The sequence below is a fragment of the Pteropus vampyrus genome, unplaced genomic scaffold (genome assembly GCF_000151845.1).
Source record: "Pteropus vampyrus isolate Shadow unplaced genomic scaffold, Pvam_2.0 Scaffold60, whole genome shotgun sequence".
Taxonomy (NCBI): Eukaryota; Metazoa; Chordata; class Mammalia; order Chiroptera; family Pteropodidae; genus Pteropus; species Pteropus vampyrus.
In genome coordinates this window covers 434,256-461,253 of record NW_011888841.1, presented here as the reverse complement: position 1 = coordinate 461,253, position 26,998 = coordinate 434,256, and the positions used below count along the sequence as shown (strand labels likewise).

Genomic DNA, 26,998 nt, shown 5'->3' with positions numbered 1-26,998 from the left:
CCTAAATGAACAGAGTGTAGAATTGTAATTTATTAAAACTTAAAACTTATCTTGCATATATTTAATATATGACAATGTTTATCAAATATAAAAACAAGTAGTTCATTTATTAGACTATAATTAGTATTACCGTTAATACAGTCAAGTCAAACATTTTTGGGGTTCATTGAAAAGAAGATGAACTGAACAAAATGGGAAGCTTCTGTAAGCTTGGTCTGATGACTCTTGGATATGTTACACTGGGACGATGGGAACTGACGGGGAACCCGGGCTGCCGAGCTCCACCTGCCCCGGCCGGGGTCTGTTACCAGAGGGTGAGCCGTCCTGGATTGGGAACAAGGGGCTGAGAGAAAAGATGAGGGTAGAAGAGGCAGTAATTCCCACAGCAGAAGGGGTTCTGGTGTCCGCTCTACTGCTGTCTTAACTCCTCATACGGGAATATCTTACCCAATGACCACTTATCAAAGTGGGCCCAGTTTCTCCTAAAATTAACTAAAACTCCCTTTTAGTTGCCCTAAAGAATGTCATATGTAACCCCTTTTATCACTATTCCCAAATCCTAAAAAAACTTAGTAATGGGAGAGTGTCATGATAAATGATGGTTAAAATCACCAGATTAAATATTTTCTAAGGTTCTTTTCTCTTTCAAAAGTCTATGATTCTACATGCAGAAAAGCCAAATGCCTAAGTTCTCCTGAGTTACAGAAACAGAGTGTTGAGAATGTATTGTGCTTTGCCTGAACCAGAGAGAAAGATGAGACGGATGCCACGTGTACTCACTCCTTCCCTTCTGCCAAGGCCACTCTCACACGCAGAGTTGTCTAAGTAGCATAACTTAAAAGCGTCTTGATCTAAATGTCTTCCCACGGTACCCCAAATCCTAGTGTCCATTTGAATTCTGAATTAACATACTGAAGAAAAGTCAGAGGTGGGAGGTGGATATGTGCACTATTCTAAGTAAAGGAATTATAACTTCAATAGACCTGTGCGGGAGGGTTAAGAAAAACAGTAGAGGTGATTTCAGAGGATGGGGGCGCTGGCTACAGCTCTGCAGCGGCGGAGGATGAAGGCGCCAGGCCGCCGTGAGGTGCCAGGTGGAGAAGGTCAATGACATGTTCATGCCAAAGAAAACATCATTTCTGCAGTTTCGCTGGATACTAGCCCTGTTCCCTCCTATACTTGCAAGTGCTAGCTGCAATTAAAATGTTAGATCTTCCACATAACTTTTTTTACTTTTCTATAGCAATGAGAGGAAACAAAAAAGAATAACTAGAGAATGTATTCTATGGGTTAGTTCAGAGTTAGAGTCTACTGACTATAGAGGGCAGTCACATATTATAAGCATCATGCACAACAACGTAACTAGTTCTGGCACGAAGAACAATCAAGATTTATTCCATAAGAATTCAAATGCCTATGAGAAAGGAAGTTCCAGAACTTGAATGTTATACTAAATATCTTGGATGCTGAACCCAAGCATATCAAAGATTGAATATCATTATTGAAAATATCATTCTACTATGACTTTGAGGATGAACTGGACGATAATTCAGGAAAGGGTAGACAAAGTTATAAACTATAAAGAGAAGAGGTTTATGCCATAAAATATGAATTAAGAATACAAAATATATATTTTTTTTAAATGGGAGCTGACTGCTGGCCTTTGCTCTGACAGGTGAAAAATCACTTCCCAATGGTAATGTTGTGACTTGATAATTCTGGAGGAAGATACAGGGATTCATATTGGTGGTGGATGGAAGGATGAGTGGTGAAGAGCGAAGCAATGAAGTAAAATTGAATTGATGGACAAGAAAGGAAGCTAAAGAGAATATAGGAAGGGAGAGGATATGGACTATTAATAGTAAGAAAATAATAACCAGTATTATTGAGAGACTTAGATGCATTTTAAAAAATTCTCAAACAACTATATGAGATTTGTACTACTGTTGTCCCTGTTTATCCAGTGAGAAAACTGGGGCATAGAAAGGTTAGATAACTTGGTCCAAATCATACATCTAGAAAGCAGCAGAGACAGAATTCGAGTCAAATTATGTGCCTAACCAATAAATTGGGAGAAGAGAGCTTAGGCAGCAAATGAAGGAAAAACCATGCCTTCGAAGAGCTGGAGCCTGAATCATAAACATTCAACAGCCTTCGTGAACTCAACTCCTTTTTACTTTATAATAGTTATAAAGTAAACTATATTACTTTATAATAGTTATAAAGTTCCTTTGTACTGCTTTAAAATTTAGTTGTATGTTTAAACTGAGTTTATGCCGAATAAGAGTAGGTGAAGGATGAGAAACGGTACTCTTGGAGGGAAAGTGGAAGCAGGAAATGGTCACTACGGCTGGGTGGTGGCAGTGGCACACAGCACTGAGGACAGAGACAAAACTGGAGCCAGCTGAGGCGAGCATTCCCGCAGGCTCTTCTGCTGAGAAGAGCTAACCTATTGGCCAAAATACATACTACGTCTGATTTACATTCAAAGCATTGTTATGGGAGAAAAGGAAATATAGAGAAGTGTTTGTTTGAAAGAAAAATGAAAATGGTTTTCCAGTGGAAAGGACGATTAAAATAATTTATTCAAACTTCCCGTTTTTCAAGGTGAATGATAGTTGCATGAAAATACCATATTGAGTATTTTCATATAGGAAAATATACAGCAGATTATAATATGAAATACTATTGTACATCAAGAGAGTGTTCTTTTCATTACACTGTAGAATTAACTAGAATAATTATTTGTCTCAAGAATAATAAATAGTTCCCATTTAGAATGGAAAGATGCACACTTTGGTATAAATATTTCAACAATATCAAAAATCACTTTAAAATTAAGTTTTAAAATCTGGATCAAGAGTTTCCCTTAGTGAGAAATTATGTTAAACATTCTTCTGAATATAATCATTATATTTAATAAAAGGGAAAAATAAAACATTTAAAGAATTTCCGCTACTTTAAAAAACAGTTCAATGTACAATTTCTGCCTTTGAATCAATTTTATTTCCCAATTTCTGGAAAGACTGAGTGTTTAGCATGATAAAATGCTTTATGACAAGGATTATTATCCTATTTATTGTAGAATAAAGAGAATGCATATGGCTGGTATTTCTGTAAAAAGAATGAATGACATACATTGTGAACTTCTATATTACTAAGTGTATAGAATTTAGGAGAGAAAATGATAATGTAGTCAATTTATAGTGCATACAGTACATATGTGAACTAACTTTGCACATTAAAAGAGAAATGCTGTCAGCATAAAAAATGATTTGTACTCAATCACTGTTATGATAGAATCTACTAGAAGATTTAATAAAACTTGTCATTTTTTTCTGATTATACCATCAGAGGTTTATTCTTAAGTAACAAAAGAATTAAATAGCAAGTGCTGAAAAGAAACGAAGAATGTGAAATAGAAACCACCATGAAAAATAAAAATGAGCAATTACCGATATATATCTACATAGTGATGACAATCAAATAAGCAATCCAGTTTTCAGAACTGTTGCAAATAATGAAAATACAGAAATTCTCTGATGGCCGATTTTTCAAAGTACATTTTTACTTTATAATGTTTAATAATAATAAATTCGTAATTACATTTAACATAAGAAAGAAGCAAATTATGGCTCACAAAGAAATTATCAAATATAATATTCCTAAAACTGACTGCATTAGGCAAATTCTTCATATCAATTCACTGATCTCTTTTACTGAAGGATGCATTGGTTTGAAAATCAAAGACTTACGTCATCCAAAAAATCAATCAGTGAAGATGAGGAAGAAGAAAAGGAATCCTATTTAACGAATACAGCAATAAAAAAATAGAAAATATGGATGAAGCAATTTAATAAGAACAAATAATAAATCAAAACTCTGTAAAACAATTGAAAGGCAAATGACATTAATTCAAATAAATAAATGAGAAAAGCAGTCACTACCATTGTTTCTCAAGGAACTTAGAAATTCATTAATTACTTTTTAAACGGTGCTTCTTTTTCCCTTTCCCAAAGGAATGAAATACAGTTCAGATACTGTGACCGAATGTAATAAAATGAATCTCAAAGCAAATCATCAATAATCGAATTCAATGGAAGCACTTCAGAAGGTAACAACTGGAAGCAGGAAACATCATCGCTGCCTCTCACTGTTCCCACTAGAATGTGAGCTCCCGGAGGGCGGGACTGTGTCCATTTGGTGACTACTGTATCTCCAGTACCAGAACAGTGCCTTGCACAGAGATATATGGTTATGTGTTAAATACAGATATAATCACTAACTTAAATTTTCTGGAACAAAAATATACTTTATATTGCAAAAAAATATTGTAGCAAGGAATTTAAGTACCAAAGAATGATAGTAATAGAATCACTATTTCATTAATGTGGAATCTGCTGAATGAATACACTCTATGTAATACTTTTTTAAGAAAAGCATTCCTGTTACATACATACTTCTAAAAAACTGAATTAATTTGGAACTAGAACTGGCACTGCCCTATTGTGAGCTCTGATATTTTCAATTGCTTTTTACTGAGGCATTATGCTTTGTAGAAAAAATAGTGTCAAAATTATTTCAAGTTAGGATTTGTTCTGTACTTACTGTTTCTCAGCGGAAGAGGTGAAATTGCCTTTAAATCTTATAATGACTCTCATATTTAGACCTTTCTTACATGTTTTCTTAAATACAAATGTGACTCTAGTTTCCTTGTACATGGGATGCAATAAAAGTTTCATCGCAAGTGAACTTTAAATCACAAAGTGATTTTTAAATTGACCATGGAGGACATCTGAAAAGCTTAATACTTACTTCAAATTGATCCAGAGCATCGGTAGGCGTATTCAAAAATGCCAAGAAAGAATGCTGTGAGTCTTGGTGCTCTATACCTAGAAGACAGCAGCAACTTTTTTTAAGACTAGAACAATTAAAACTAATTTTCATGGATAACCTTTCCTGTCTGAACCTATTAAAGCTGTTTAAAAACTACTATATTTTAAAGTTGATCAATATTATTAACTCTACGTTTTTTAAAAAACAAATTACATAAATACTTCTTGGAATATCACTTAATAGTTAAATTATTATCAGTCTCTATGAAACACTTGTTTCTTAACTTGAGTTCTTAAATTTCTTTTCCTGTGTAGTATATCATAAAAAAAAAAAAACACACATTAAATCTTTTGGTAGACTTGAGAGAATTTAAAAAATAGGACTCTGACTATGTCTGACTTTTCTAAGCTAATTTATCACCAAACAAGGTTTCTGTTTTGTAATACTCTTATCAAGCATATGTGCTCGATATAAATAATCTTTGATAAGAAAATAATGCAATGATAAAACAAATATATTTAATTATGGAAAAAACTTTTATCAAGGCCTCAATTTGGTTTTAGATATTGTTTTATTGACAGAATGAAGAATTCAAAACTTAGCTTTTCTCAGATTAATTTAAAAATTTTACGTGTATATATTTTGGCTATGGTGTCTCAAGAATAATAAATAGTTCCCATTTAGAATGGAAAGATGCACACTTTGGTATAAATATTTCAACAATATCAAAAATCACTTTAAAATTAAGTTTTAAAATCTGGATCAAGAGTTTCCCTTAGTGAGAAATTATGTTAAACATTCTTCTGAATATAATCATTATATTTAATAAAAGGGAAAAATAAAACATTTAAAGAATTTCCGCTACTTTAAAAAACAGTTCAATGTACAATTTCTGCCTTTGAATCAATTTTATTTCCCAATTTCTGGAAAGACTGAGTGTTTAGCATGATAAAATGCTTTATGACAAGGATTATTATCCTATTTATTGTAGAATAAAGAGAATGCATATGGCTGGTATTTCTGTAAAAAGAATGAATGACATACATTGTGAACTTCTATATTACTAAGTGTATAGAATTTAGGAGAGAAAATGATAATGTAGTCAATTTATAGTGCATACAGTACATATGTGAACTAACTTTGCACATTAAAAGAGAAATGCTGTCAGCATAAAAAATGATTTGTACTCAATCACTGTTATGATAGAATCTACTAGAAGATTTAATAAAACTTGTCATTTTTTTCTGATTATACCATCAGAGGTTTATTCTTAAGTAACAAAAGAATTAAATAGCAAGTGCTGAAAAGAAACGAAGAATGTGAAATAGAAACCACCATGAAAAATAAAAATGAGCAATTACCGATATATATCTACATAGTGATGACAATCAAATAAGCAATCCAGTTTTCAGAACTGTTGCAAATAATGAAAATACAGAAATTCTCTGATGGCCGATTTTTCAAAGTACATTTTTACTTTATAATGTTTAATAATAATAAATTCGTAATTACATTTAACATAAGAAAGAAGCAAATTATGGCTCACAAAGAAATTATCAAATATAATATTCCTAAAACTGACTGCATTAGGCAAATTCTTCATATCAATTCACTGATCTCTTTTACTGAAGGATGCATTGGTTTGAAAATCAAAGACTTACGTCATCCAAAAAATCAATCAGTGAAGATGAGGAAGAAGAAAAGGAATCCTATTTAACGAATACAGCAATAAAAAAATAGAAAATATGGATGAAGCAATTTAATAAGAACAAATAATAAATCAAAACTCTGTAAAACAATTGAAAGGCAAATGACATTAATTCAAATAAATAAATGAGAAAAGCAGTCACTACCATTGTTTCTCAAGGAACTTAGAAATTCATTAATTACTTTTTAAACGGTGCTTCTTTTTCCCTTTCCCAAAGGAATGAAATACAGTTCAGATACTGTGACCGAATGTAATAAAATGAATCTCAAAGCAAATCATCAATAATCGAATTCAATGGAAGCACTTCAGAAGGTAACAACTGGAAGCAGGAAACATCATCGCTGCCTCTCACTGTTCCCACTAGAATGTGAGCTCCCGGAGGGCGGGACTGTGTCCATTTGGTGACTACTGTATCTCCAGTACCAGAACAGTGCCTTGCACAGAGATATATGGTTATGTGTTAAATACAGATATAATCACTAACTTAAATTTTCTGGAACAAAAATATACTTTATATTGCAAAAAAATATTGTAGCAAGGAATTTAAGTACCAAAGAATGATAGTAATAGAATCACTATTTCATTAATGTGGAATCTGCTGAATGAATACACTCTATGTAATACTTTTTTAAGAAAAGCATTCCTGTTACATACATACTTCTAAAAAACTGAATTAATTTGGAACTAGAACTGGCACTGCCCTATTGTGAGCTCTGATATTTTCAATTGCTTTTTACTGAGGCATTATGCTTTGTAGAAAAAATAGTGTCAAAATTATTTCAAGTTAGGATTTGTTCTGCACTTACTGTTTCTCAGCGGAAGAGGTGAAATTGCCTTTAAATCTTATAATGACTCTCATATTTAGACCTTTCTTACATGTTTTCTTAAATACAAATGTGACTCTAGTTTCCTTGTACATGGGATGCAATAAAAGTTTCATCGCAAGTGAACTTTAAATCACAAAGTGATTTTTAAATTGACCATGGAGGACATCTGAAAAGCTTAATACTTACTTCAAATTGATCCAGAGCATCGGTAGGCGTATTCAAAAATGCCAAGAAAGAATGCTGTGAGTCTTGGTGCTCTATACCTAGAAGACAGCAGCAACTTTTTTTAAGACTAGAACAATTAAAACTAATTTTCATGGATAACCTTTCCTGTCTGAACCTATTAAAGCTGTTTAAAAACTACTATATTTTAAAGTTGATCAATATTATTAACTCTATGTTTTTTAAAAAACAAATTACATAAATGCTTCTTGGAATATCACTTAATAGTTAAATTATTATCAGTCTCTATGAAACACTTGTTTCTTAACTTGAGTTCTTAAATTTCTTTTCCTGTGTAGTATATCATAAAAAAAAAAAAACACACATTAAATCTTTTGGTAGACTTGAGAGAATTTAAAAAATAGGACTCTGACTATGTCTGACTTTTCTAAGCTAATTTATCACCAAACAAGGTTTCTGTTTTGTAATACTCTTATCAAGCATATGTGCTCGATATAAATAATCTTTGATAAGAAAATAATGCAATGATAAAACAAATATATTTAATTATGGAAAAAACTTTTATCAAGGCCTCAATTTGGTTTTAGATATTGTTTTATTGACAGAATGAAGAATTCAAAACTTAGCTTTTCTCAGATTAATTTAAAAATTTTACGTGTATATATTTTGGCTATGGTATTAACTTTAAATGAATAATTTCCAAAATAATTCTTAAAATATATGTATAATAGGTGCTAGGATGGAAAAAGCAGAACTAAGCAAGCATACGTTTTTGATTTCCATATCCTTAGGACCTGACATCAACTAATTTGTATGCTTTTCATGTTACTCTCTAATAATGTACCACAGCTGCCAGATAAGGCAGAATGTTCAGAAATTCATTCAGTTGATAAATATTTATTGAGAGCCTATTATGTGCCTATGCCAAATCCTTTTTAGATACCGGGGATATCATATAAATAAGGCAGAAAAAAAACCTTGCCCTCGTTTTGTAAATATTACATTATATGAAGTAGTACAGTATATTATGTTACAACGTACAGTGAAATTTTATCCTGCTATATTCAAAATCCAAATAAAAAGCTATAGGTTAACATGCTTTCATAAAGCAATGTGATAAATGTTAAGTTTTTTTTTTTTCTCACAAGTTTATGTCTATTCCAAAAAAGGTGAGGTTGATGTCATCTGGTGCATTACACAGTAAGTCATACTGTGCATTGGTCTCTTTTCTATAAATTGTCTTTAGAGCCACAAGTCCTCCATGTCTCACATTCTTTTTCCTTTACTCACTAAATAATATAGTTCCCTTCCATTCTTTATGTATAGAAACCCAGCTGGATTCTCATTTCAGCATGATATCTTGTGCTCTTAATCTGAGTTCCTAATTCACTTTTTCTGGGTTCTTTCCTTTCTTGTTCACTAGGACATTCGATCAACATTTACTGCACATCTACTACTTTTAATGGCTTTTTCATGTTAACCCCTTTATGGGCACAATTTTAAAGCAGATGCAGAGACCCACAGCGTTACATCGCTGTGTGTTACGGGGCTAGGAAAAGACGGGAAGCACATGGGCGTGACATGAAGCCCATGGACCATGTCACTATTCAGTCGGGAATGCTGACTTTGTCAGGAAACAAAGTTCCAATAACTGCCTATAAGAGATCCCTTCATTTGAGAAAAGAACATTCTAAATGACTTTTTATTAAATCTTTACATTCTTAATGCCCACATTATGGAAAGAAAGTTTAAGTTCATGTAATAGAGCTACGAAGCACTCTGAGTTGCTTTTCAAACTAATGAAAAAATTCTCAAGTAATATTTACAAGAAAATGGGAATAAATCCCGGGAAATCCCACAGGGTAAGCAATTTAACAATCAAACACGAAAGACGACGCTGAAATGCCAAAATAATTTTTCCATCTGCCCTTTTAATTCTGAATTAGATTAAGCTTTACTTATTTCATACATTGTGTCCTCAACTACCCTGGGAGTGAATTCCCCATAACATTGGAGAATAGGATAAAGTACTTATAAAATAATAATTTTCCCAATCATAAAAATATTATTTGTGAAATTGTCCGTGACATTGAAAAAGTTAAATTTATGGCAAAGTGGGTTTTTCTGTTACTATAAAATCTTTCAAACAACCTATGTTAAGTAAAACAAAAGGACTCGAGCCTAGAATACTAACGTGAGCACATCCATATCACGTATATGTACGCACATTGTATGAGGCCAGGACCGCTACATAAGCAAGTCTTCCGCCTACACAATAAGTTGGTTCTTGCATAATAAACTGTATTAATAACAGAATATTAAGTCCTGATTGATGCAAAAACATTCCCATACCCTTTTCAGATCTAAGTTCTTCAGTGTCCTTTATCAGTTGTTCAATTTCTGATAGTAGTTCCAAGTTCTTCTTCTCTGAATCTTTTAGTTTACTTAAGGAAGGGGAAAAAAAGAAAATGTCATTATCTTTATTACCGATTAGTGAGCCATCATGTTGGACTTACTTGGTTTAAATGTCAGTCATGCTAAATTAGGGAACTGCAAACTACTGTAAGGACAAATCCAGCCTGTCATCTACTGTTGTGTAAATACAGTTTTGCTGGAACACAGCGGCTCATTCATTTACATATTGCCTGCCTGTGGCCTACAAAATTAGAGTTGGGTAGACAGAGACTTTATGGTCCCCAAATATTTACTATCTAGCCTTTTATAAAAAAAGTTGCTTGAGCTAAATCATTAAATTTAAAAAATGTTGTAAAATCACAAGTTAACTTTAGAATTCTGTTAAGACTTCTTTCATAGAGAACAATGAAAGAGTATATATACGCATGTTTATAATTTTCAGTTTGACTCATATCCCCCATTTATGAACAAATGTATAAATCCGTATGTCCTAGGTATATTATTACAAATTCCAACACAGGAATGACATTCAGTAGCTCCTTATGCTGGGATCAATTCATATTCTCCAGAAAAAGTCCCCCCTCTCCATTGTCAATGTCACTCTAGCACGTTAAGTAAAGCATACTTAATTTATGTCTAGATTATTTATAACAAGAATTTATAATTCGGCTAGACTCCCATGTATCTGGCCTATGATTTGATGCAAAACATGAATGACTGCAGTTTAAGATTAAGGTTTCACACCATTAAAAACTGAATTTATGGGACTAGATTTCTTTTCATGACTGAATACCTTTGAAACTTTAGGTATTCCAAAAACCAAAAAGATTTTCCTATTTATATTTTTATTTGTAATATGAACTTTCTATTGTTTCTCTATATCGCCTATACTGACTTATTCTTGAACCATGTTTATATCCAATCCAACTGTGATTTTTATTTCATCATTTATTCGGAGTATAATTTGCTCTACTGTTGTGATAAGAACTGAGGGAACATATTCATTAGCTAACTTTGCCGGAGACTGTGAAGGATATACTTTTTTTTACAAATAAAAGAACATGAAAAACAATCAAAACTAAAATATATTATACCATGATGAAATTTACCATCAATAGAATTTTCATTGTAAAAGATCTATGATACAGGCCAGAATTTTCAGATGACTATATTTTGGTCTGACTACATGGTATTCTTATACTAACATGTTAATCTTGAACATGAGAGAATTTGAAATTTAATGGAATAAAATGAGAGTCAACTAAAATTTACAAATAAGGGGAAAAGTAAATAACAGAATATTAATTAATACTAACTATTCCACTTTACAAACAAGTCAGAGGAAAACAACACTGTATTAAAATCCTATCACTGCATACAAGGCTTGAAGGCATCTATGCATTTCCAAATCTTCGTAACTTCTGGTCATCACTTAAAAGAAACTGACAGGTAGGAAACTAAACATGTAACTTCTCTCCAAATACTTTTGGACCAACACAGAAGTTATTCTAGCAGGACTATATTATTCAGTCTTACCATTCCGTTATGATGTTAGATGCTTTAACTTTATTCAGCTCTTCCTGGATGGCCTGTTTGGCTCTTATTTCTGCGTCCAGAGCTGACTGCAACTCCAGTCTAGCTGACATATCCAGTTTCGCAAAACGACGCATTTTCCAGGGCATATCCTATGAAATGATATGACTGTTTTCAGCTCCATCCTATTTTATTTTTAACATTTAAATTTACTAATCTGCATCAATTTGGAAACTGCTTAAAAGCTCTATCTTTCTCTAATAACAGAAAACATTGCTTATGAAAACATAGTATTTTTCATTAAATTCAGAAATAAATATACTTACATATGTGTTTATTTTTATAGTTATTATGAATAATGGCTAGCCATACAAATTATAGTTAAGCAGCTATGTGTCATGATTTCTAAAGACTTGGACTGATTTCTCATGAAAAACTACGGAAATCAGGCTGAAGCCTAGACACAGAGAGGTACTCGGATTTATTAGAGTGTTTTCTCAACCTCCCCCGGGCCCTTGATAAGCCTCTGTGCAGAATGGCAGCTTACTGTGGCTCGTGTACCCAAGCTGGAATTTCTTAATGCTTCTAATTCTTCAGTCATTTTGGAAGCTAAGGCCTGAAGGTATCCTCGTGCATCCTTTTCGTCACTGACCCTATAATACATATATATAAAGTACTTAAGTAAAAGAAACATATAAACTTCAGTGAGATATATATTATTTTAAAGCATCATAAAGAAATAAGTGAAAAGTGATAGAAATTTAAAGATGTTCTTGAATACCTCCTTTCAAAGGTCTACTACAGTACTGTCATCAAGAGGAAGAAGTGTACTGAACGGTTCAATTATCTACGAGTTAAAGCTGGCTGTGTTTAGGAAGGTCCACATTACTCACATCTGATAAATTAGTAAAACTTTACCTGTGAACCACAGAATTAATACTCTTTAAATCTAATATCTCTACTTCCCTCCCTCCCCTCTGTCTCTCTCACGATTTCTAAAAATGTTAAGATTTCTCATTAATTGGATTCTACCATTTTATGTTATAAAAGCACAACACACCCTTCTTAAAACCGAAGCACACTATATGTAGAAAGTTTAAAGCAGAATATTCTGCAAAAAATCAAAGCTGTATTGTAATAAAGCTCTACTGTTTTCTAAAATCATAAAATAATTAAAGAGAAAAGATTAAAGTCTACTGAAACTCAGTTTTTATGTACTGTCTTAAGACTATCTTGCTGATGTAACTATTCTAATTTTGGATAAAAATGTTTTCAAATTGTATTCAATAAGACAAATTGCACATATTGGAATGTTTCAAGAGAAAGTGTGCATTTTGTTATATCTCCTCCAAAAAAAAAGGCGGAAGACCGGGGGTCAGAGAGCACTAGCATGAAAATCTACATAAGAAAGTCCTATTCTCAAGAATGAAAACCTCTGGTATACAGGAAGCTATAATTCCACGAAGAAAAAAGCTGAAATGTGCAATGCTCAGAAGTATATTCTAACATTCTTTGAGGAAGAATATTCGCTTTGTGCAGACTGCTTGTTTTCAAAGATAAAATTCAGGCCACTGAATAGCTATGAGGAAAGTACATTTTAGGAAAATGAGTATGTGCCTGTGATGTGTGCAGCAGAAAAGTTTAAACCTTGAGCCTTGCTTTAGCATTTAATCTCCTTTAGAATTTAATCTTTAGAATTTAATCTCCTGAGGACTCCAGGGATGACTCACTTCCCAGGCGGGATGGAGTGGGGCTGCATGAGATTCCTTCACACTACCCAGAACGGTGCTTAATTTAAAACTCATGAATTGTTCATTTCTGGAATTTTCCACTTAATATTTTCGAACTGTGGTTAAAATCACGGAAAGTGAAACTGTGGACGGGGGCGATTACTGTATATCGCAAGTTTCCAAAACCCTGTTTGGCATTACTGCATTTTTGAATATAACGGACTAAAAAAACTGTAAACAGCCTGAGACTCTTGATGTTAAGGTAATTATTCTTTTAAAAACTCTTTAAGTTTTTTTTATTACTGCTAACTATTCTTTTAAAGAACAGTTGCTAAAACTAAACTGTGACCACTTAAAGTTTTTAAAATGCCATGTGTGAATCAATCTGTTATAATTATAAAAGAGGGTGACGGCACAACATTTCCAGCTTCTAAATGTTTCTCCAGGTTTTCTGTTTCTTAAAAAAATCATGAACACAGCAATTTTGATCTCAGAAAGGAACATCTGTAGCTAGTGAATGATTTTCTTCAGTTCTTTAAGGACTATCTTAAGAGAGAATAAATTTTTTTTTTCCTTAGAAAGAAACGCCAGGTTTTGATGATGCCGTGTAAAAGCTGACGGGGTATTTGTTGGAGCTGGGAAACAGGAACATAACAGAAAACACAGTGGAACACATTTAAGTAATAAATAATCTATCAGTAATAAAGCTATGCTTTTAGGGCAACTAATATGTTTCAGAGCAAAAAATAAGATAACGTGTTTGTCACCTTCCGGAATGTACATCAACTTGCCCTTCCGCCCAAAATCACCCACAAACACGCATTTGAAAGAACACTCACCACTGAATTATTTCTGTGATCTGGGCTTCCCAATGTGCCACGGACTCCTTCTTGTCTGCTAGATCTTTCACTTCTTCCTCTAACTGCTGGTTGCGCATACTTAAGTTCTCGTACAGAGTGTTGAGCTGGAAGGGAGTTTTAAGACATGTGTGACTTAAATTCCAAGGTGCTCAGACGCCTCTTGTTAAATCTAAAATTCACCATATTCCAAAACTGCTTATCTTCCTGACTTATTAGCGTCACCCACCCACCCTTCTGGTCAGTGAACAAGGAAACACCAAGTGCTCTCTGAACTCCCTTCCTGTCTTTGCTTCTTCCCTCCGTCCCTACACGCATCCGTTCCCTTTGTGGACATTCTCCAGTTGCCTGAAGAACTCTGCCATGCTGCTGGTAACGACATCTCTCATTGTTTTGTATGAAAATGTCTCTATGTCATCCTCTTAAAAAAAAAAAAAAACTTATAAAGAATTTCCAGTTTATGTAAGAATGGAAAGTATAGCATAAGTGATTTCTCATGAGCCCATCACCCCACCTCAACAGTTATCACCACGTCATTCTTAATTCATCTGTACTCCCGTGTTCTTAAGCATTCTCCTGTATCATTCTGAAGCAAACAGCAGAAATCATCATTTTATCCAGATACATTTCTGTGTACAGATATCACTAGAAATACACTCTTTTTTAACTATAACGACAATATCATTATCATATGTAACACATTTAACAAGTTTCCTGACATCATCACATAGGTAGTAATTTTTCAAATTTTCAGTTATCTCAAAATATCAAAAAACTTAACAGTTTGATAAACTGAATCATGATACCAACAAGTAAACATAGTTTAATTAGGCTGTTATATCCTTCGAGTCTCTCTTATTTATAGGTTCCCATGTTAGCCCATTTGGGCTGCTGTCACAGAATACCACAGACTGGGTGGCTTAAATGAGAAACGTTTATTTCTCACAGTTCTGGGGGCTGGGAAGTCCAACATTCAGGTGCCAGCGCATTCGGTGTCCGATGAACCTTCGTCATGGTTCATAGATGGCTGTCTTCCCCGTGTCCTCACGTGATGGGAGAGGTGAGGAAGCTCTCTGGGGTCCCTTTTATAAGGACACTGATCCCATTCATGAGGGCTCCATGTTCATGACCTGATCACCCCCATCAAAAGCTGCACCTTCAAACACCATCACACTAGGGACAGGGTTTCAACCCTGTGCCACGGACATGAATTTTGGAGGGACACGGACATTCAATCCACAGCAGTTCCTCTGGGACATTTTTATTTTTCTTGCAAATTATTTGTTCAAGAAAGTAGGTTGTTTATCCTGTAGAGTTTCTGAATTTTTGCCTTCATGGTATGTAACAGTTTAGATCGACAGTTTTTTTCCTTCAGCAACTGGGAAGATGCCATTCCTTTTCATTCTGGATTCCATTTTTTCTTTGTTGGGAAGTCACCTTTCAGTTTACATTTGCTCCTTTGAATATTAATGTGTCTTTCTTCTCTGGCTGCTTTTAGGATTTTCTTTGGTTGTTGGTTCTATGATGTGCCTAAGTGGGATTTAGTTTCTATGTATCACCTTTATAGTTTGTGGCATTTCTTGAATTTGTGGTTAAATGTTTCTCACAGGTTTTAGAAAATTATGGGCCATTAACTCTTCAAATATTGCTTCTCCCACAATCTCTCTATCTCCTTCTGGGAAAGCAAATATTCAAATGTCAGATCTCTTCATCGTGTCCCCATTGTCTCATATGCTCTTTTATGTATTTCCATTCTCTTTGATCTCTATCCATACTTTAGCCTGGAGATTGTTTCACTTACCTACTCTTTTCTTTGGCTCTATTCAATCTGCTATTAAAATCTTCTATGGATATTTCAGCTGTTTTATTTTCCATTTCTAGAAATTCTATTAGACTCTTTCGTGTAGATTCCAATCATTTGCTGAAATTCTTCATCATGACTTTTACTTTCTTGAACATAAAAATTCCAATACTAAGAATTCCTGCAGGTCTGCTTATACTGACTTCCTGGTTTTCTTTTTTTTTATTCTTATTTTGTTTTTGCTGTTACATATTTTCTTCTCTTGGTTTTCAGGGATTTGGTTGTACTTCCTGGTATGTGTGATAATTTTTTACTACATGCCACACATTGTTTATGAAAATTTTATGAGATAATTTGAGGTTCCTCTAGAGAATATTTAATTTGACTTCTCACAGGCAATCAGACTAAGGATAAATCAGGAACTAAATTACTTAGAGACAGAGTTTTAGTCATTGCGAGGTCTTATCTCTTTCCAGTTCACCCTTATTCCTAAAATGTGGCCTTTTAATGAGTCCAGTAAAAAGCCTGAATTGAATACCAAGGCTTCTGCACCTTGGCGGACACTAAAATTCAGTGTTTCTCTCTCCAAACCTGTGAGACTGTGGAACACTGTGGTTGGCCTCCTGGATTCCCAGCTACTGCTTTCACATCAGTGACACTGAACGCTGGGCTCATCTCGGCACTGCTCTCTATAGGGTCTTAGCCACCTTCTCTCTCCGATGCCTTCCTGCAGATGAATACTGCGGAAAGTATTCCTATAGTATTACTTTTTTTAAAATCCAGTTTTATAGCTCTTCTTGGTGAGGTGGTGGGTATGTTAGCTAACCTGTCATAGTCAGAAGCAAAAGTTGTTGCTTTATTACATTTCTAAAACTTTAGATAAAACATTTGCACAAAGTTTTTATTTCATAGCTACAATTTTCTGATAAATGGTCTCAATCTGCCATTATTCCTATCCTTTTATTCCTTTTTGGTATGATGGTAGCAATATTATGCTAGTTTCTCTTCGATTACTTAACTTGAAGGAAGTGTGTTTTTCTTAGAACTATTTATAATGGTTTGTGGGGATGTGGGGCCATGTGATGATTAATTTTACATGTCAACTTGACTGGACCATAGGGTACCCAGACATTTGGTCAAACATTCTGGGCCTATCTTTGAAGGTGTCTCTGAATGAGATTAACATTTGAATCGGGAGATTGAATAAGGCAGATTGCCCTCCCTAAAGTGGCGGGGGAGGGGGGATCCAACCAGTTGAAGGTGAGTAGAACAAAAAGGCTAACCCTAGTGAGTAAGAGGTAATTCCTCCTGCCTGGCTGCCTTCAAGCTTGGATATCGATTTTTCTTGCCTTTGGATTCTTTACAGTGGCTCTTCCTGTCAGTGGCCTCGAGCCTGTCAGCTTTTGGGTTAGAACTATATCACATTACTCTGTTCCATTACTCAGTCTTTGGGTTACTACAGATTTATAGTAAATTTCAAAATTCTATAGTGTAAATTCTCCAACTTTTGTTTTTCTCCAAAAAATAAATCTTTTGTATTCCCACATAAATTTTAGAATAAGCTTGTCAATTCCAACAAGAGGGCCTACCAGAATTTTGATAGGAATTTCCCTGAATCTATAGATCAATTAGGGAGAAATGCCATCTTAACAATTTTGAGCCTTCCTATCCATGAACATGGTATATCTCCATTTGTTAGGTATTCCTTGATTTATCTCAGCAATGTTTTGTAGTTGCCTTCCTCTGGTTTAATTGTGACAACTCTTGAAATGACTGTTTTTGACAAGTGTCCACTTTAAAACTTTTTTTTTTTTTTGAGAGAGGATTCATCAATCTCTTCATAGCCAGAAGTCTACCAACTGTTTTTGAGAATGCTTTCGCTTTCTCTCTCTCTCTGTCTTTATTTTAGGTGAGGCAACCCTTGGTTGATTTCACACATTGCAAGGACCTTGTCAGCTTACAATGCCTTATTTTTAAATTTTTTTACGCTTCAGCACCTGGTCTTCCTAGGTGGTCTCCCATCCAAGTACTAACCAGGCCCAACCCTGCTTAGATTCCGAGATCAGATGGGATCGGGCTTGTTCAGGGTAGCATGGCCGTAGACAACATATCCGTTTTTCATAACCATTGCTTTTTACAATCTTTCTAATTAATTTGTGGTTGGGGTTTCAGCTGGAGATTTGCAAGAAGAGGAGGAAATGCAGATCTTGCGTTGCCATGTTATAATAGTTACAAGTAGTTTTAAACAAATTTGTTTAGTATTAGTCAGAAGAAGTTAATCTTTTCATTATTACTGAATAAAAGCATGGACCCTGGAACCAGACTACCTATGTTTATATTCGATTCTGCCATTTCCTAGTTCTGTGATTAGGAAAGAAGCTTAATTTCCCTTTGCCTCAATCTCCTCGTGTATAAAATGCGAGGATAAATAGGGTAAACCTTAGAGAGTTATTGTGAGAATTAAATGGTTTACATAAAGTAACTCAGAAGAGGACCTGCACATAGTAAATTTTACTTAAGTATTAGTTTGTTTTGAATGTTTGGGAATGAGAAGGTTTTATTATTTGTACATTAACATATCTGGCTTATAATAATTACAAGACTACACAGGAATGTGGAAAAATACTCATAATATTTTAAGTGAAAAGGTAAATTAGAAAATAGAATGTATATACGATCGCAATTATGTAATAATATGTATACAAACAAAATCTAGAAAAAAACAAAATTAAAATAGTTGTTTTGTGGTGATAAGAACATGGGTATCTTTTATGTTAAATATTTTCTGTATTTTTTGTAATTTTACAAAAAGTAAAATAATTTAAAAACAAGATACAAATGGCATGTTTTCTTACTAGAAACCATTTACTTTCACTCCACAGAACAGATGGCTAATTTTATTTGCAGTAAGTTATCTTTTATTAAAAAGTGTATCTTAAGACTTCTGAAAATCTCAACAAACTTTTTTTATTTCCTTTTTAATTTTAATTTTTGGAGTTTAAAAATGTGAATGTGAGAATGTATACGTTATAAAATTTATGTAAGTTTCAAAATTAATAATTGTTTTTTGGCTTCTATATCTAAAATTCTGTTGAGAAGAAATTCAGTTCTCTTCAGGCTGTTTCCCAATGAAACAGTTGGTATATCAATGGCAAAGGTATTCTTTGGTTATCTCTCATGGGGAAAATACCCAATTCACACCAACTAGAAAATGCATAAATGGAAAGAAAGAGTGAAGATGTACAGATAGGTGGACTCGGTTAAGCAGAGAAGGAAGCAAAAATTGAATAAAAGGAGCAAAAATGAAAAAGGGGTTCAAATGGGAGAAGAAATCCCAAATCCTTCCCTATTTCTCCAGGAATAAATATTTCCTTATTATAACGAATAATACTTTTATTCCTCCTTGAGTATGAGGAGGAATATTAAAACAAAACAAGAAAATGTATGCCAAATTTAAAATTACACTCACAATTTCTCTCACAGTGATAAACATCCATCATGTGCTCAATGAAGGTGGCGTTCACTCACTCACCTTATCAAGTTCACTTGTCAGTTTTTTATTCTCTTCAGTTAATAATACTTTTTCTCGTTCATACTGTTGCTTGAACTCATTTTCAAATTCTTCCCTTTCACTTTGACTAACACAATTCAAAACATAAAAGAATAAAAAAAAGAAATGAATTAAAGGTAAAATGGTGTCCCAGATTGGCTAATGTACCATATGCTTTATTCTGAAAAGTCACTTAGATCTTGATTGTTCCAAATCCCAATTCTTTCCCTTAAAATTAAGTCACAACCATTCCCTTTTAAATAACAAGTATATTTGTTTAATAACATATTTTTTCATTTCATTTAATTCATGAAAATCTGAGGAAGACATCTGCAGTCTGTAGGCTTCCTGTTCGTGTTCACTTTATTTGGCTATATATAAACTACAAAGTGTGAGAAAATAACGTGTTAGGGAATGAGGATAAATGGACTACCATATGATTCTTTACACTCAGCTCTAGACTGCACAGAAAATTCACAATTCCATTTCCAACAGTTCTCTCAATACACTCAGCCCTTCCTTCCTTCTTACCTAAGTACCTACCTCCCTACACGTATATACATAAATACACATCTAATTTAATATTATAAACTTACTTAAAATGATAGTTCTGGGGGGCAGAACTAATTAACCTTTAGAGGTAAACACTGTTCTAATAGACTTTTTAAAACCTAAGGGAGTAAAAAAAAAATCGGTTTTTGAAAAATGAGATAGAGAAATATAGACAAAGAAGTTTATATCAATAGTAGTTTGATGAAAAATCTTAGCAGCAAATAAAACTAAATGCGGATCAGTTCTGGATAATTTTATATGACTGCTACCAAATCAAGAAAGAACATAAGCAATGACTGATTTTTTTAAATGTAATCTTAAAAATCCCTGATACCATTAAATTATTGAATATAAATTAAAAATCGAATTTAAATAATAAATTTCAGAAAAATAAAACATCTTGTGTCCAAGCAAATGTACTATTTTCCTTATTATCTATAGTCAAAATGTGAAATGTAGTTATGTTAAAGAATCCTTCTTGGTTCTTTAAGCAACTTCAAACAAAAAACATGAAAAATTACAAAGAAGCCTCTTTTCAGAAAAATATGTGCATGAATAAGTTGAGTAAAATTTCTGTGTAAAACCATTCTCTTTTCCTATTAGCATTAATGAAAGCTTAAGTCTTTCCCACATTAAAACAAAATAAACTCTCCCCTAAACCCTATGTCACACTCCATTTTCCACTTTCCTCGTAGTCCCATTCACTGGTGACCATTCTGAAATCTAGAAAGAGCTGGCCGTATCCACTTTCTCATCATCTAATTGTCTCCTGCCACACCAAAATCTGGCTCCTGCCACCACCACCTCAAAAACTCACCACTGTCTGAACTGTTATTCCATCCGATCTACGGGCTACCCTTGACAGTGATGTCCACGCCCTCCTCTTGAAACGTTTTCTTCTCTTGGCTTCAGAGATACCAGCTCTCCCGGCTTTAGCTGCCTGTGGAAACTCCCCTCTGTCCTCCACAGACGTCAAGGCTCCTAGGGATTCTGTCTCGGGTACTTGACTCTTCTCTTTCCACACATATTTCCTGAGCTATCTCTTGCATACTACACTTCTGATTTCAACCATCACCTATTATGCTGATGAACACTGAGTCTCCACCTGAAGCTTTCTCGCTTTCAAACTGCTGACTTAGTATGTCCACGAAGATGCCTCCCAAGTACCTCGATTTCAAAATGCCCAACTCAAGAGAGCGCAGCACATAAACAAGTTCCTGCCACCCTCTCTGACTTCCTCTGTGCCCACATACTCTACTTTCTCTCCTCTTACTGTAGGTGAACAACACAGCTGAGGCCAACACCTTCACTTATGCACCTGCTCAAGTACACTGCTCTGGCACTTTTCTCCTCTCTCTCTCCTGAATCATCTATTGGATGGTATGTGATTACAGCATGGTGTTATTTCTTCCAGCTAAAAACGAAAGCAAAATAACTTCTAAGATAAATTTCTCATCCAGCTCCCTCATTGCACTATTTGCTTTTATGATAAAAGACTCCAAATAATAATGGTGTCATCTACACTCTCTCCAGCTGTTCTCCTTCAAGCCCTTGGATCCCCTATTGGGTTTCTGCCCCCCCTGTGCCACTGAAATTATTCTTATCAAAGTCATCGATGACTTTCATATTGTTAAACTCAACAGCCATTATTTGGACATCATTTCATTTGACTGAGACCTCATCCCATGTGGCATGTAGACAGACTTGATATGTTTTCATCACATGGCTTCCAGGATACCAAATTTGCCTGGTCTCCCTCCTATCATTCTTGCTGCCATTTTCTGTATCCACTTTGCTGTTTCCTCCTCATGCCCCAACTTCTAAAGATTGGTGTGCCCCTGTTCAGTCCTAGGACCTCTTTTTTACCTACACTCATTCGCTAAGTGCCCTTGTGTAGTCTCATCTCTTTACCTATATCGTGTGAGTGATAAATATTCCCAGGATTTTATTTCTAGCCCTGAAATTCAGGCTGGTCTACAGGATGGCCTACTTGCCATCTCCACTGGGATGTCTCATAAGCATCTCAGACACAACTTGTTTAACATTGGCTCCTGATAATACTCCCATCCCAAACGTGCTTCTCCTGCAGTCTTCCTCTTTAAATGGTAACTACGTTTTCCTAATTGCTAAGGCTCCAAACCTTAGTATCATCCTTGATAATTCCTCACTCCATATCTAATCCATCAACAAATATCATTATCTTTACCTTTAAATAATATTGGAAACTGAACATTTCTTACCACCAATTCTGCCACCACCCTAGGCCCAAGCCACCATCATTTTTTTTTTTTTTTGGCCCAGATTATTGCTGTAGACCTCTAAATGGTTTCACTTCCTTTTCTCTTATCTAAATCAGACTGTTCTTAACCCAGTAGTCAGTACAATCCTCTTAAAATGCAAATCAGTAGTTGTCAATTTCCCACTCAAAATCCTATAAGACTTCCTCCAATGGTTTACTCAGAGAAAATAACTGGAAGTCAACTGCACAGACCTTACAAAGCCGTACGTGATCTGCCCCCAGTACCTCTCACACTCATCTCCTACTACTCTTTCCCCTTAACTCTACTTCGGCCACACTAGCCTCTTCCTTATTCTTTTTCATAGACTTATTTTTTAGAAAAGTTTTAGGTTCACAGCAATATTAAGAAGAAGATTCAGATTCCCCATCTACCTCCTGCCCGCAACAGGCACACTATCCACTATCTCCCACTATCAACATCCCTCACCAGACTGGTGCATGTGTTATAACTGATGACTCTACATTGATACATCATTATTCGTCACTCTAGTTTACATTAGGGCTCACTCTTGGTGTTGTACATTCTTAGGGTTTGCACAAATGTATAATGACATGTATCCACTATTACAGGATCATACAGAGTAGTTTTTTAAAATCCTCTGTACTCTGCCTATTCATCCTACCCTCTTCCCAGTTCCCAGCAACCACTGATTTTTTAACTGTCTCCATAGTTTTGCCTTCTCGTTTTTTTTAACAGGCTTGTTCTTCTCATACAGAATGTTGTTCTCATACATCCACAGAGCTATCTCCCTATTATCTTCAGTCCTCACTGAGACGTTACCCCCTTAGTATAATTTCCTCTGGCCACCCTATATATATAATCGAATCCTCCCCCTTAATGCTTCACAGCCCCCATTTGCTGCCTTATTTTCTGTTCTTGGCATTTATCATTCTCTACTATGTTTTATATTTTACTTATTTCATTCAGTCTTTCATCATCCTAAAGAAAAGCTCCCTAAGGAAAGAGGTTTCTGTCTGTTCACTGCTGTTCCCGAGCCTAATCAGTGCTTTACACATAGACGGTTCTAACACTTTTGTTGAATGAATATACCAAATTGAATAAACTTAGGCTTTCAATGTAAGTTGAGAATGATAATACATACATTCGGTTGCCTAAAATCTAGAAACCAGAGTGATCACTGACAATTTCTCCTGCTTCTCATTTCTCACATCTTGGTCACTATGTTCTTTAAGTTCTGTCTGTTCAATAGACCTTTTAAACCCGTACACTTCTTCTCTCCATCTTCACTGCCGCTACCTAAGATCCCGCAACCTCATCTGTCACAGACAGATTCCTACCCGCAGTCTGCTCCTTCCAACCCGTTCTCCGCACAGTTCTAAGAGTGATCTTTTAAAAATATAAATACAATCACATCGTTTTCTTGCAGTGGCCTTCGAATGAAGTCCACATTCCTACACTCCTTCGTGATCTTGCCTCTGCTTTCCCTTCCAGCCTCGTTTCTCGCCCCTCTCATCTTCCTGTTGATATTTTCGCCATCATGAACGGCTTTTATTTTCTGGCTGTGCCACGCTTCCCTTGTCTGCTATAGATGCTACCTCTGCCTGGACACACTCTTCTACGGCTATATATTTCTTTCACCTTAACTTAGAAATAATTTTGACCCTCAAAATAGAAGTACTGAAGCTATTTTTTGTGCCTCTTCTATGGGTGCTCCTACACATCTCTTGTTTGCTTTCCTATCATGCTGCACTGTAATTGTCTATTTACCAATCTCGTCCTTGGTCTTCCTGAGGACTGGAATACACTTATTGCCTATGCGTTCCCAGTCCCTGCCACATAACAGACATTCAAGAAATATTTATTAAAGGAGTAAATAACTTGATTCTTACCTCTCTCTCCTATTTTTTTCCAATTTGTCTTTCAAAATCAGAATTTCTTTGTTCAGAGCAAGTTGCTGGCCTTCTGAATCATGTAGTTCTTTCTTCAGATTTTTAATTTCATTTGCATGTATTCCTTCTCTTTTGGATAATTCTTCTTCATAAAAGATACTTTTCTTTTCCAAATCAGTCTTTAGTTTTGTTATCTCTTGCTGATGTTCTATGCTGCATACTCCTGGTGAGTAACTAATTTGTTTTTGCTATAGAATAACAAAAGATTAGTTCATTTATAAGAATAATAAAATATCAAATAACTTATTTCTATAATAATACTTTTAATATAGTTAAATATTATTTTGTATACATCACATAAAAATAATACTTTCTATTAACCTTTTGTCTGCCATATGTTGTAATTTTTTCTCAGTGTATATGTCTTTACTGTTGTGTATGTTAAAGTCTTCTTCATACCAAGGTTATATATTTATCTGTATTTTCTGCTGGTACTTATAGAATTATTTCTTTTACACTTAAAATTTTAATTTACATACAATTATTGTTGGTGAGGAAAAAATCTAACTGAATCTTGTTTCTGATGTGGAACCAATAAAAAGTAATAAACACATGTGTGTCTTTAAAAGATTAAACTGAGGGAGGAGATAGTAGAGCCAAAATTTACAAAAGTAAAGAGAGGGGGCTTCTGCAATGGCTCAGGGAGAAATGACAAAGGTCTAACATAACGTCATATTCACTCTACAGTAAAAAAAAAAAAAAGATAAGTCTCTGTGTTTAGGGCATTAAGGAGAAATCTAGTTGAAAACCATCTTTTTAGAAATTAGATTGAAACATACTCTCAGTAATAAGAAAGAAAGGAAAACAAAGTCCAAAGGTTCTTCCTGGTAGTGGCTAAAGGGTAAACGGAAATAGAGATCATAAGATTTCCTGAGCTTTGTAGCTTTTCTATTTCTTTGTTACATGTGAAGTATCTTCCCAAGTGATTGACAACAAAACTTTTAAAACCCAAAGAACCTATATGCTTCTGTTTTGTGACAACAAGGAATCAAGCTCTGGGGGACATTTTGTCCTTTTCTGAAGCTAGTATTAAGGGCGGAAAAACTGGAAACAGTAGTTGATTTAAAGTTGAAAGAACACTCTGCTGGCTTCTTCACATTTGAGGTACATAATTTTTTAACAAAACAACGGCATCAACGTGGGCCTCAGAAATGTCTCCGGGGTATCCGCTGCAATATGTAACCATTTATTCAAAGACACTTATGAAGTGCCTCCCATATGCCCGACCCAGACTGCCCGAGGCAGCCCAGCATGCAGAGCTCTGCTGCACCGGGGACGAGCCACATCAAGCCAGACTCTTGCTCTTATGCGGTTCCACAAAAACGATGCCGGAATCGACGTCTGCAGCACTGACAACTTATCTACCTATACAGTACCCTCCCCTTATCCGCGGTTTCGCTTTCCATGGTTTTAGTTACTCGCGGTTGCAGTCAACCATAGATTGAAATATTAAATAGAAAATTCCAGAAGTAAACAATTCATAAATTTTAAATCACATGCCTTTCTGAGCAGCATGATGAAATCTTGCACCATTCTGCTCCATCCCACCCAGAATGTGAATCGTCCCTTTGTCCAGTGTATGCACGCTGTATACATTGGCCATCCTTGGTCACTTAGTAGGTATTTCAGTTATCATGTGGATGGTCACAGTATCGCAGTGCTTGTGTTCAAGTTTATAACAGCCTAACACTACGGTATCAATGCCTAGGTCATTCATCTCACTTCATCTCATCCCATAAGCATCATTTCACATATCACAAGAAGAAGGGAGTCCCCACAGAGATAGAGACAGAGAGAGAGAGAGAGACCACAGTCACATAACTTTTAATACAGAATATTATTGTAACTGTTCTTTTATTATTAGTTATTGTTGTTAACCTCTTATGTGCCTAATTTATAAATTAAGCTTTATCATGGGCATATATGTATAGAAAAAACATAGCACATATAGGGTTTGACATTATTCACGGTTTCGGCATCCACTGGGGATCTGGGAACCTATCCCCTGCAAGTAATGTGGATGACTGAACTACTCGTTCATTTTTCTAATAACCCAAAGAACACTTTTGGTTTGCTGTTCAGTTTAGTGTAATTTGGCTGTTGAGATAATAACAGCAGCATGCACTAGAGATTTCAAGCAAAAATTACCCTGAAATTAAAACCTAATAAGGATACCACCAAAATAAGTCATAGATTTTTCACTTATTGATAGGATGTAAAAAGCCCAATAAAATGTTGATAAAATAAAATCGTATGTAAAAAAAAGAACAATCTACCTCAAAAGAATAGGTTTTATTACAGGTATTTAAGTAATTTAATATTAGCAAATGTATCAATAAGTGTGCAAAAATACATTATTTCCATAGGTTAAATCAAAATAAATCCATATGATGATTTCGGTAGGTAACCTGCCCAAAAGTAAATGATAAAATCCAGCACCAATTCCAAATACTACCCCGGGCTCCATGATAAAACAGAAAAAATTACAGTAAGTCTCCTAATATAAAAATTATCCATTTTCAAGCTACTAGACAAAAATCACACTTAGTGGTAAAACACCAGAAGTACATTCCAAATAGAATAAACAAGAGGAAAACATACTAAAAATTTTCACTGTTAATAGAAAAAACAATCAAACAAAAATCACCAGAAATTAATATACACACGTAAAGAATGACGAAGGTAAACAATGCTTCTGAATTATATGAAAAATTACAAGTCTTTTTAAAAGAAAAATAAAAGACGACTTAAAACAACAGAAAAATACCAAACAGCTGAAAGGGAAGATTAAGTAAT

General features: G+C 34.6%; 1 protein-coding gene and 1 non-coding gene across 2 annotated transcripts in view; both read right to left on the bottom strand.

Annotated features, from left to right (window-relative positions):
• CDC42BPA (CDC42 binding protein kinase alpha) overlaps positions 1 to 26,998 on the bottom strand; it is a 280,756-nt gene that overhangs the window by 90,960 nt on the left and 162,798 nt on the right. The window contains 7 exon segments of the mRNA XM_023531028.1: positions 7,558 to 7,634; positions 9,907 to 9,998; positions 11,506 to 11,654; positions 12,050 to 12,155; positions 14,072 to 14,196; positions 19,423 to 19,528; positions 24,143 to 24,390. Of these exon segments, the coding sequence (XP_023386796.1) occupies positions 7,558 to 7,634; positions 9,907 to 9,998; positions 11,506 to 11,654; positions 12,050 to 12,155; positions 14,072 to 14,196; positions 19,423 to 19,528; positions 24,143 to 24,390 (903 nt within the window).
• On the bottom strand, positions 17,876 to 17,994 carry LOC111740286. The gene has a single exon (XR_002780563.1). It is a non-coding gene; the product is annotated as a 5S ribosomal RNA (ribosomal RNA).